The sequence below is a fragment of the Chiloscyllium plagiosum genome, unplaced genomic scaffold, assembly GCF_004010195.1.
Source record: "Chiloscyllium plagiosum isolate BGI_BamShark_2017 unplaced genomic scaffold, ASM401019v2 scaf_72721, whole genome shotgun sequence".
Lineage (NCBI taxonomy): Eukaryota > Metazoa > Chordata > Chondrichthyes > Orectolobiformes > Hemiscylliidae > Chiloscyllium > Chiloscyllium plagiosum.
In genome coordinates, this window is record NW_025206820.1 from 1 (window position 1) to 12,068 (window position 12,068).

The 12,068-nt window shown below is 48.1% G+C and overlaps 1 protein-coding gene and 1 long non-coding RNA gene across 2 annotated transcripts; both read right to left on the reverse strand.

Annotated features, from left to right (window-relative positions):
* Positions 1 to 2,291: 2,291 nt before the first annotated feature.
* Positions 2,292 to 3,716, reverse strand: LOC122546544. Its single transcript, XR_006310768.1, has 3 exons — positions 3,566 to 3,716; positions 2,957 to 3,141; positions 2,292 to 2,302 (listed from the first exon to the last, which is right to left on the reverse strand). It is a non-coding gene; the product is annotated as an uncharacterized LOC122546544 (long non-coding RNA).
* Positions 3,717 to 4,651: 935 nt separating this feature from the next.
* Positions 4,652 to 11,745, reverse strand: ntmt1 (N-terminal Xaa-Pro-Lys N-methyltransferase 1). The gene is made up of 3 exons (XM_043685235.1): positions 11,535 to 11,745; positions 8,543 to 8,795; positions 4,652 to 5,765 (listed from the first exon to the last, which is right to left on the reverse strand). The coding sequence occupies exons 1-3, from the start codon at positions 11,694 to 11,696 to the stop codon at positions 5,509 to 5,511; spliced, it is 672 nt and encodes a 223-aa protein (XP_043541170.1). The 5' UTR covers positions 11,697 to 11,745; the 3' UTR covers positions 4,652 to 5,508.
* Positions 11,746 to 12,068: the final 323 nt, after the last annotated feature.

Here is a 12,068-nt window from a genome sequence, read left to right on the forward strand (position 1 = left end):
CACTCGGCCTGCACTTAACCTGCACTCGGCCTGCACTCAACCTGCACTCGGCCTGAACTCGGACTGCACTCGGCCTGCACTCAACCTGTACTCGGCCTGCGCTCGGCCTGCACTCAACCTGTACTCGGCCTGCGCTCGGCCTGCGCTCGGCCTGCGCTCGGCCTGCACTCGGCCTGCACGCGGCCTGCACTCAACCTGCACTTGGCCTGCACTCGGCCTGCACTCACCCTGCACTCGACGTGCACTCGACCTGCACTCTGTCTGCACTCAGACGGATCTGAGCTTAACCCTGCAAAGCTTTCCTCACTTAAGGTCCAGGGAGATCTTACTGTTTTCCACATCATCTACAATTTAAAAATAAAACCTCATGATTACTCTCTGAATTCCCTTCAGTCTTGCCTGACAGAACACTGGCCTGTCACATGATCCTTCACTATGGAAACCTCAAGGCGGCAGGAATCAGGCGAGCTCTGTGCTGGCTCACTCCTGTCCCCTTTCAATATTTTCCTGAAGGAAAGAAAGGTGTTGCATTTCTGTAGCACCTTCCAGGATATCCCAAAGTGCTTTTGCAGTGGGTGAAATATGGCTGCTGCTGCTCTGCAGGAACCATGACAGCCAATTTGCACAAAGCAAGATCCCAACAACAGCAGCGAGGTAATGATCCCATGGTGATGACCCGCGAGGGGATGTGTAGTTGTCAGCTAAATATTAGGCAGCCTCCCCGCCGTCTTTTCTGCCCACGCGGCTGGTGGTTAGCTCAGCTGGCTGGATAGCTGTATTGTAATGCAGCGTGACACCAACAGCGTGTGTTCAGTTGGCTGGAGTTCCTGTGAAGGGCTCCTCGTTTAGTAGCTGGCCGCAGGGATGGTGACCCTAGGCTTTAACTGCTACCCAGTCCTCACCCCCGTCCTGAGCTGTGAGAGAGCAGCACACTCTCAATATTAACAAAGCACATCTGTCTCTCAGTCGAGAGTGTGTTGCTGGAAAAGCACAGCAGGTCAGGCAGCATCCGAGGGGCAGGAGAGTTGATGCTTCTGGCAAAAGTCATTCCTGAAGAAGGGCTTTTGCCCAAAACGTTGATTCTCCTGCTCCCCAGATGCTGCCTGACCTGCTGTGCTTTTCCAGCACCACACTCTCGGCTCTGTGCGTGCTTTTAAAGGGAAAAAAAACCTACCCAGGTAAGCTTACGCTCTACCTGCTTCCGGGTCCCGGCTGCCCCTCCGGTCTTCGTCACTTCCCCCTGCTGCTCCCGCTCTTTCTGTAAAGAGAGAAAAAACACCGCTTCCCGCTACCGGTAAGTAATTTTAAAACAAACTGTCTTACCTTAGCTGCTGCTCGCACTCAAAGTGATGAAGGGCTTTTGCCCAAAACGTTGATTCTCCTGCTCCCCAGATGCTGCCTGACCTGCTGTGCTTTTCCAGCACCACTCTCTCGACTCTAATCTCCAGCATCTGCAGGCCTCACTTTCTCCTACATCTGTCTCTCACACACAAAAACAGAAATTGCTGGAAAAGCTCAGCATCTGTGGAGAGAAATCAGAGTTAATGTTTGGCGTCTTGAAAATCTAAGCTAGTTCATTGTTAGAGGGGAACTGTTCAGTTTGTTAGTGTTTTTTGTTCATTTGTTAACTGTTGGAGTTAGATGAATAAACTGTTCCTGGTTAATTATAGAATAAGTGAAAGGATTTCATTTCATTTTACCACCCCTTTGGAACAGACTGGGGTGGGGGATTGAGGAAGATTATACCCCTTGCCACACTTTTATTAACAGCTGATGAGGGGAGGGGTTAAAACGGTAACTCTGATTTCTCTCCACAGCTGCTGCCAGACCTGCTGAGCTTTTCCAGCAACTTCTGGTTTGGTTTCAGATTTCCAGTATCCGCAGATGTTTTTGTTTCTATTTCGTGTCGGTCTCATATCTGACATGGGTCTGCTTCAGAACAGCCTGAATTTCATCCGGATAAGCCCGAAACCTGAATAAACCGAGGGCCTGGGAACAAGGTCAGACGGTGCATTAAGGCGGAATATCAAGAGGTTCCTCTTCATGGCCAGCGTGGGACAACATATGGGATAAACTTCCCCAAATCCTGGAATTGTTCCGGGAATGTTTGAGGAGAAAGTGAGGACTGCAGATGCTGGAGATCAGAGCTGAAAATGTGTTGCTGGAAAAGCGCAGCAGGTCAGGCAGCATCCAAGAGCAGGAGAATCGACGTTTCTCTTCCTGAAGAAGGGCTTATGCCCGAAACGTCGATTCTCCTGTTCCTTGGATGCTGCCGGACCTGCTGCGCTTTTCCAGCAACACACTTTCAGCCCGGGAATGTTTAGACGCCATCACCAGGTGTCAGTGGTCCGAGCTTGTTTGAGCAGGGTGACCTCTCTCAGACGGAGCCACTCGGAATGCCGTGAGGTCAAAGGAGAGCAGTCCCACCTCTGGCTCCATTCTGTTTTGGATGCTGCATTGAGAGGACAGACTGCTCCGATACATCGTCAGTGGCCACCGTGGGGGCCATGTCTTTCTGATGTTTGCAGATTGAGAAACTGCACTGAGACAGAACTGGTTGAACCAGGATGGTGCATAATTCAACAGCAACTTGATACCTGTTGAGAACATGGTTTTAAAGTGAAAGGCAAGAGATTTCGAGGGGATTTGAGGAAAAATCTTTTCACTGATAGGGCACTGGGATCAGCAAACCCCTCTGGGAGGGGAGTTGAGGCAGGAAACCTCCCAACCTTTAAAAAGTATTTGCATGAGCATCCAGTGTCATAACATTCAAGGCTGTGGGCAGAGTGTGGGACAGTGGGACTGGTGTAGGGGGTAGTGCAGTTTTGACAATACAGACCCAATGGGCTGACACACCCCTTGCACTGACCCCCCCCCTTCCCTCCGCACTGAGCCCCTCCTTCCCCACACTGACCCCTGACACTGACCTTTAACCCTGCTGACTGTCTGACCCTACCTTGCAGGAGTAGCCGCCCAGATAGTCAGTGCAGGTCGCTCCGTTCTGGCAGGGGTTGGGGGTACACTCGTCCACTTGCTCCTCACAGTAACTGCCTGTGTAGCCAGCCTGGCACCGACAATGGTGTGTGTTCCCGGCATCAATACAGATGCCACTGTTCCGACACAGCTGCTCTGTGTCCAGCCCTACAGAACCAAACAACAGGAATGACTGACCAGCACAGCCCAGAAGGGGCAAGAGGTGGGTAGTTAGAGAGTGTGTGCAGGTATCAGAGGATGAAGATTTGTGGAAGTATGAGTAGAAGTGGAGTGAGCACAGGGGAGGGAGGCGTTTGTGTGTGTGCGCGTGTGTATGCACGTGCGTGTGTATGTACGTATGTGTACATGTGTGTGTATAGGAAGATCAGAGGTGGGGGCGAGGTGATAAGGATGTTGGAGGGCTGTGAGCTGAGGCAGAATGGAGGGTGTGTTGGAGGAGGTGGGATAGGGTGCAGTATGGTTAGGAGGCGGTTGGGAGGTAGGGGGAGAACGCTGGAGGGGGGAAATGAAGTTTGAAGGATGTTTGATTCTGGTGTTGGAGGGGTTTGCGATTATCCACACTGGAGGGTACCTTGTTGTTTGGCTGCCACTTCACAGGACACACTGGGCACATCACAGTAGAGGCCAGTCCAGCTGCTCCGACATTCACATCGATAGGTGGTGCCAGTCTGCCAACAGGTTCCCCCATTCTTACAAGGTGACGAGTCACACCAACGTACTAGGTTCTGGAGGCAGAAAGCGAGAGAGAGAAAGAGAGTGAGATAGTGAACCCAATGCCTTTATAACCTCTCACCTGACTCAGCCCCAAGGTTAACTCCTGACCTTAAATCACTCTCATGCCCTCAGTGATTTGACTAGTCATCCCATTTCCCAGCTCTTAGCCCAAAGCCCTGGAGATTATCAGATGTTATCAGTGTTTCCAACTCACCCACCCTTTCGGGCAGAGAGTTCTGGACTCCTGCCACCCTCTGAGTGTCACAGTTATAGAGTCATACAGTACAGAAGAAGCCATTCAGCCAATCACTTCTGCACTGACCTATCAACACTAGTCCCACTTACCAGCACTAGGCCCATGACATTTCAAGTGCTCATCAAAGTAATTTTGAAAGGTGGTGAGGTCTCCCGCCTTGGCTACCTTCCCAGTCAGTGTACTCCAGACCCATACCATCTTCTGGGTGAAAACATTTTTCTTCAAATCCTCTTTAAATTGCATTTCACCTTAAAATTGGCCCTAAAACTAAGGGGAATAGCTGATTTCTATTCACAGACAGCATCCTGGGGAATCTCCTCTGCATCCCCTTCAGTGAGATCATATTCTTTCTATGGTGTGATGACCAGAATTGCACACAGTACTCCTGCTCTGGCCTAACCAAAGTCCTATACACCTCCAACATAACCTCCCTGCTCTTGTAATCTGTACCAAGACTGATAAATGCAATTGTTCTGTAAGCCTTCTTAATTACTCTATTACCATGTCCTGTCACCTTCAGGGATCTGGGGACAAGCTCCCTAATATCCCTCTGTTCCTCTGAGCATCCTGCTTATCTGCTATTCTTTGAGTACTCCCTCATCTTTTACATCTTCCCAAGTGCATCACCTCCCATTTATCAAGGTTAACCTCCATCTGCCACTAACCTGATCCTATCTGTATAGAGACACACACAGAGAGAAAGAGACACAGAGAGAGAGAGAGAGAGAGACACAGAGAGACACACACACACAGAGCGAGTGGGGAAGGGAAGGAAGGTAGAGAATGGAAGACTGTGACCTCAGGGTGGATTGTCAAAAGAGACAGAAGAACCCTGTAGTTTGAGAGTTGTGCCGATGTGATGAGATGAAGGGAGTACTGCTCTTCAGGAATCACCAAAGTGCTTCAACTACTACAACTTACTTTGAAAAGCAGTCACTATTCTAACAGCAAATAGGAAAGCCACATAGTGCAGAGCTCAGTTCGACAGAGATCAACGTGATGAATGAGCAGATGATGTTTTTCTGGGGTGTTGTTTGAGAAGTGCTGGCTGGATTGGACTCTGGGTTAAAATGCACCAGCTCAGAGCACCGTGCCGATCTCACAGCCAGGGTTAACAGCTTCATTCCAGACTGGGACTCTCTGCTGTCCAACTCAAAGCTTTTAGTGAATGGGAAAAGGAGCTGGATTCCAGCTCATCTGGTGAGACACACTGTTTCCCAGATTTCCCAGCTTTCACTTCTTCCTGTGCTCTGAAGAAACACACAGGCTCATTTGAATGCGATTGGTCAGACTCCAAACCAGTGCATTAATCTTCTGGAACACTCTCTCTCGCTCTCTCACTCTCTATATTGCTTTTCAATGTTTCCCTTGACAGCTGGATGGATCGGCCTGGTGGAAAGAGGAATGCAGCTCCTGATGGGGAGCTGCCATTGAGTCAGGTTCAGCTCTGCAGGCTCGGTGCTGTGTCCTCTCCCTCTCCCCTCCCTCTCCCTGTCCCTGTCCAGCAGCCCTCCCCACCCCCAGCCACACGGGATCAGTCAGATTCACCTCAGAGCCAGACTGTACACCTGGTAAATCTCATCGGGGAAGTTGTCCTGTTTCTCTTCGGCCAACACGCGGAGCCCTGCCAGCCGCACAATGTTCCGAAGGGAGGTCAGGTCACGACACACACTGCTGTCCACCTCATCCTCAATCACCCCTTCCTGGCTCACATTGTCCTTCACACAGACGATTCCGTTCGGACAAAGCGCCTTCTGACACCTCTTGAGGAACTGGATAAGGTGGGAGTCCGTCAGGTGTCCTGTAACAATCCCAAGAGACACCCTTTACTGGACACTCCAGGAGACTTTAAAAATAAAAAACACACAAAGAACAGCGGATGCTAAAAATCGGAAACACAAAGTGAAATTAATGTCACAGGGCTGGCAGCATCTGTGCAGGAGAAAGCAGAGTTCACACCTTGGGTTCAGTTCAGTTCCCGAATCCAAAATGTTAACTCTGCTTTCTCTCCACTGATTCGCAAAAGTGTTGTGTATAATTCACAGCCTGGCTTAGGTCCAACAAACTGCAAGCACCACAACCCAGGAGGTGGCCATTCAGCCCTCAGTGCTTTACTGGCTTGTTCCACTCTCACTTGCAATATCCCCTACAACTTGGCACATTCCTCATTTTTCCAGGATTTATCTAATCTCCTTTGACAGTCGGATTGAAACTGCTTCTATGGACCTTTCAGGGAGCAAGTTCTGTGTAAACACATCCTTCTGCTCATTTTGGTGAGCCACTACAATCTGCAAGCCCCCCACCCCCGCACAATTTCCTGACCCCTGTACCACTGGAATATATTCTCCTTATTTACTCAGTAACACTCCTCAGGATTCTGAACACAATTAAATCTCTCCCTTAACCTTCCCTGCTCTAGGGAGAACAATCCCAGCCTTGCCAGTCTCTGCAGACCCCCATCCCTGGGACGGTTCTAAATCAGCTCCATGGCCTTGACCAGGACCTCAACATAGAGTCATAGAGATGTACAGCATGGAAACAGACCCTTCGGTCCAACCCGTCCATGCCGACCAGATATCCCAACCCAATCTAGTCCCACCTGCCAGGACCCGGCCCATATCCCTCCAAACCTTCCTATTCATATACCCATCCAAATGCCTCTTAAATGTTGTAATTGTACCAGCCTCCATCACATCTTCTGGCAGCTCATTCCATACACGTACCAACCTGTGTGTGAAAAAGTTGCTTCCCCCTCAACTTAAACCATTCACCTCTATTTCTGGACTCCCTGACCCCAGGGAAAAGACTTTGTCTATTTATCCTATCCATGCCCCTCAATTTTGTAAACCTCTATAAAGGTCACCCCCTCAGCCTCTGACGCTCCAGGGAAAACAGCCCCAGCCTGTTCAGCCTCTCCCCGTAGCTCAGATCCTCCAACCCTGGCAACATCCTTGTAAATCTTTTCTGAACCCTTTCAAGTTTCAGAATGTCCTTTCGAGAGGAGGAATTGCACACACTAGACCAATGTGTGCTGACGTGCAGGACCCAGAGTCAGTTTCAGGCTCCCGTCAGTACTTCACCAGAAATATAGAAGATCAGAAGGAGAGCGGGCAGAGGCCATTCAGCCCCTCCAGCCTGCTCCACCATTTAATACCATCATGGCTGATCTCATCTCAGCCTCAACTCCACTTTCCTGCCCACTCTCCATGACCATTACTTATTAAAAATCAGTCTATCTCCTCCTTAAAATTACCCAATGTCCCAGCATCAGCCACACTCTGGGCAGTGAATTCCATAGATTCACAAACCTTTGAGAGATTATTTTCTCCTCATTTCTGTTTTAAATCTGCTGTCCCGTATCCTAAACCCATGCCCACTCGTTCTAAGTTACCCCACATGAGGAAACATCCTCTCCATGTCTACTTTGTCAATCCCCTTTAGCATCTTATATCCCTCAGTTAGATCTCCTCTCGCCCTTATAAACTTCAGAGAGTAGAGGCTTCACTTGCTCAAACTCTCTTCATAAGACAAAGCTCTCACCTCTGGAATCAATCGAGTGAACTGCCTCTGAACTGCATCCAATACAATTACACCTCTCAAGTAATGGGGATTCAAAATCGTACACAATACTGCAGGGTTTGTTAACGCCTTGTATCGTTGCAGAAACACTTTCCCACTCTCTTCCTTTAGCAATAATGACCAAATTTCCTTATGACCTGCGGTACCTGCCCAGCAGTTTTCTGTGACTCGTGCACAAGGACACCCAGATCCCTCTGCACTGATACAGAGTGACTGGAAACACCACTGCTGCACGATGGACCTTAATGAGACAAAATGTCTCAGGAGGTTGGACAAAAGAAAAGAGGCAGAATCTCAACTGAGTACGTCAAAGATCTGACAGCAGAGGTCACTTCTAGATCTGAATTCCTACGTCCAGGTTAATAATGGAAACTGCCTGAGTAACCTTCACAGACATCAGTGTTATAGTGCCAACTCCTGTACTGTCCTACAGAAAACTTCATCCACTGCAACCAACTCTTCTCTCTCATTCCTAAACTACCAGAATAGTTTGCTACTTAAAAATAAATAATTCTGTGAAAATAAAGACCAAATGTATGATTTTTAAATGAGCACTGAATTCCACCTGTTTATTAGTTACCATAACTCCCTCAGTTTGACCTGAACATTGCACATGGTCTTATTATTCCCCATTTCCTGAAATATTTTATAATTTTCTGCCTACAAAAACGTCCCTTTAACTTGCTCAGTGACTAATCTGGGTACACCCATGAGATTCTGCTCTCCACAATGATAATGGAAACTTCTCACGTAGACATGTCACGCTGCTATTACACACCATACCAATGCAGGAGTTGTACTGCTATCACTGGCAGGAGGGGCACATTTGCATGGGCCATTATTACTGTAAATGTATAAAGGAGAAACAAAATAAGGACAGATTGGATGACTTTAAAACAAAAACTGCATCATCTTCATCTTAAGCCTACACGTGGTTTGTGATAACCATGGACAGAGTCAAAGGAGATTTATGAACACGAGTTCCACTCAGGCCCTCACCTATGACCCACTGGATCCAGATGACATCATATCGCTGGGGCTGGGGGACAAAGTCCTGCAGACCGCAGCAGTAATAGTTACCCACACGATTGCCTTCCTCCCCCAGGTGGGCCTTTGCTTTGGTTAAGAAGCTCTCTGTCACATCCACCATGTCGACAACTTTAAACATTGGCAGAAGTAGTCGCTTGGTGATCCTGCCAATCCCAGCACCACAGTCTAGCGCACAGCCAAGCCCTGCTTTCCCAGAGCCTTCCTGTTGAGGATAAAAGGTGTGATGAAACAGTAGCAGTATTGCTGGGCGGCAGTCACTCTCCAATCCTATCGCACTAAAGCACTTCCCAATCACGCGAGGCCATGGCCTTCTGAGAGCTGAAGAACCATCATATTGGACTGGAAATGCTAACTCGGTCTCTCTCTCCACTGATGCTGCCACATCGACTGGGTTTCTCCAGCATTCTCTGCTTATCGCAGCGTGAATAATTAACCTGAAAAAGGTTGCACAGGAGCTGTGGGAACAGACACACAAAAACGTATTCCCACATTTCCCCTTTTAAAATTGCTTTAGTTTCAAAATTTCTACAAAAAGGTCCTCTCTTCTCATTTAAAAGTTCCATCCTCATCCCAGTCTGACCAGTGTCCCACACTTCAGCCTCACCCTGTCTCTTCCCTCCCACAACAACATTAGCTGGCATTCCTGTCACCTCCAGAGAGATGCCGTCACCACCAGACCCACATTCCCCTCCCCTCCCTTGTCCACCTTCTGCAGGGACCGTTCCCCCTTGACTCCCTGGTCCACTTTCCCTTCACTTCTAATCCTTCCCCACAGTACCTTGCCCTGCAACTGCAGAAAGTGTGACACTCGCCCATCTACTTCCTCCCTCCTCTGTATCCAAGTGCCCAAACACATGCTTTACACGCATATCACTCAACCTAGTTTACTGCCTTCACTGTCACAATGTGGTCTCCTCTACACTGGGGAACTGAAGCATGGACTGGGTGACTGCTCCACAGAACACCTACATTGTGTCTGCAAAGACTGAGCTTCCAGTTACCTGCCACTTCAACACCCGCCTTGTTCCCTGTCTCAGGCTTGCTGCAGTGCTCCAATAACGCTCAGGACAAGCTGGAAGAACACCACCTCATTTTCCACTTTGGAACTCGACAGCCTCTGCACTCAATATTTTCAGGCGAGAGGCACCTTCCCCCATGTCCTTACCCCAACCCCCACACACCAGGCCTTGGTATCACATGGTCTGCGATTACAGCCCACCCATTGTTAGCCACAAACAGTCCCCATCAGCAGCCATTCATCCTCCCAGGCTGATCCTTATCCACTCCTCTGTCGGTGCTTCTCTCTCTTTGGGGTCTATCCCCACCTATCGTTTCCTCCTTAACCCTTATCTTCTGCATAAAAGAGACAACTTTTTCCTAGTTACCATCAGTTCTGAACCAGAGTCACTGGACCGGAACGTTAACTCTGCTTTCTCTCCACAGATGTGGCCAGGCCTGCTGAACTTTTCCAGCAATTTCTGGTTTTGTTTCTCATTGAGACATTCCTTCCTTCCCAGTCACCTCTGCCACCATTGTGTCTCTTGCATCATCACATCATCAGTGAGGCCCTGATTGTGCTGCTAGAGATGGCGTCATTCTGTCTGTGCCCTACAGCGAAAGATCTTCATTTCTTAAACAGCCCTCTGCTCAGGTACAGCAGTAAACTTTGTTTTTAATCTTTATTTTCACATTTCTCTGCTGTTTACACCAGTACTAGTAGAGGAACTGCTGTGGACAGAGCTTTTCAAAACAACTTTCTGCTGTACTGTACTCCACAGTACGTTACCTGTACGTGTATAACAGCTGAGGAATTGCAGTTAACGCTGCAAATCCCTTTAAAGACTTCAGTGAAGCTTTTCTGGTTTTCTATTACACATTATTTCAGAAAGGATTGCACAATGTTGTACACATATGGCACAATGTTTCAACCTTTACATGATTTATTCCAGGTATAAACGGCCCTCAGGAACCCAATTCTGGGAAAGCACATCACTTAAAAGTTGTTTCACATGAAGTGAATTCTGGAGGGCTGTGGCATTCCTTTGGGTTACTCCCAGGTAAAGTGAATTAGCTCTTTGTGTGTGCGTGCACACGCATTTGTGTAAGGGGATGAGTGCCTGCTGTACATGCGAGGCAGGGTTAGAGGGAGCAAAACATTGGATCAAGTTTATAGCTTAAACGTGTAAGTGGATGTAGATTTGCTCACTGAGCTGGAAGGTTCATTTCCGGATGTTTTAATGGGCCTCCAGGCAAAGCACTCCTGATAATTCCTGCTATTTATAGGTTTAGGTTGGTGATGTCATTTCCTGCTTTTTTCCTCAGGGGGTGGTAGATGGGTAGTACGGTGACAAAACTTATAGAAATGAACCTTCCAGCTCAGCGAGCAAACCTACATCCAGAACCTCAACCTGAGCTACAAATCTTCGCAAAACTCACTAAAAGTGTAAATCTTTTAGCTAGCGTTTATTTAATAGTGCTGAATCCTGTTTGATACATAATCACATTGGAGTCAGAGTTTTACAATATATAAACAGGTCCTTCGGCCCACCGTGCCTATGCTGACCAGCTGCTTTTGTTAGAAGTATCAAATCTTATGGTACCTCTGTTGATTAATTGCTATGTGTTCAGATTCAATAGGATTAGGTTACCCAACAGCACAGCTTCACAGAAAACGCTACATCTTGATTATGGAGGGGGGTTTTAGCGGCAGTTTGAAGTGTTACCAAACCAATGCGATTTCTCCGTCATGCCCAACGTAAGAGTTCTACTCAACATATTTGTCCCATTCTACCCACTGCCCCGTTAACACAGTCTCAATACCAATGCAATACCCAGAAAGGTAAATGATACACACCATACTTGTGAGCGAGGGGCACACTGGCCAAGATTAGGTTTTTGAGGCAGGGTGCAATAAAACAATCTAATAATGACAGAGACTCACCCCAACAAACCTCTGCAGAAACTTCCTGGAGGAGTGAATGTCAATGTTGGAGATGTGCCCGTAGCCCCCTAACATTCCATCAACTGTGGCGGGAATATTCTTCCAGTATTTCTGGGCCTTGGAGTAGAACCCATCTTCATCAGCAAGCAGCTCTGCAGTCATGGTGCACAGAGCCAGGCTGCTCAGGGAAACAGAGGGAGAATTAATTATAACAGCACAGTCACAGGGAGTGTACACCTGAGCAAAAGCGTAATTCAATGATACTACCATCAGTGTTGGAGACATTTTCTAATCAAGCTGTTCAAAGATGTTATTGTACACTGCTGGGGAAATTATAACTGGAACCTCAGCTTCCTGACTCAGAGGGAGGGACACTATTGCTGCACCACAACAGTAGTGTCATAAGGCAACAGTTGTGTCTCCAGCAAAACTCAATATCAGTGTTATACAGGGACAGACCTGCCAAACCAGTACTGTACCCCAGTGTTATACAGGGACAGGCCTGCCAAACCAGTACGGTACCCCAGTGTTATA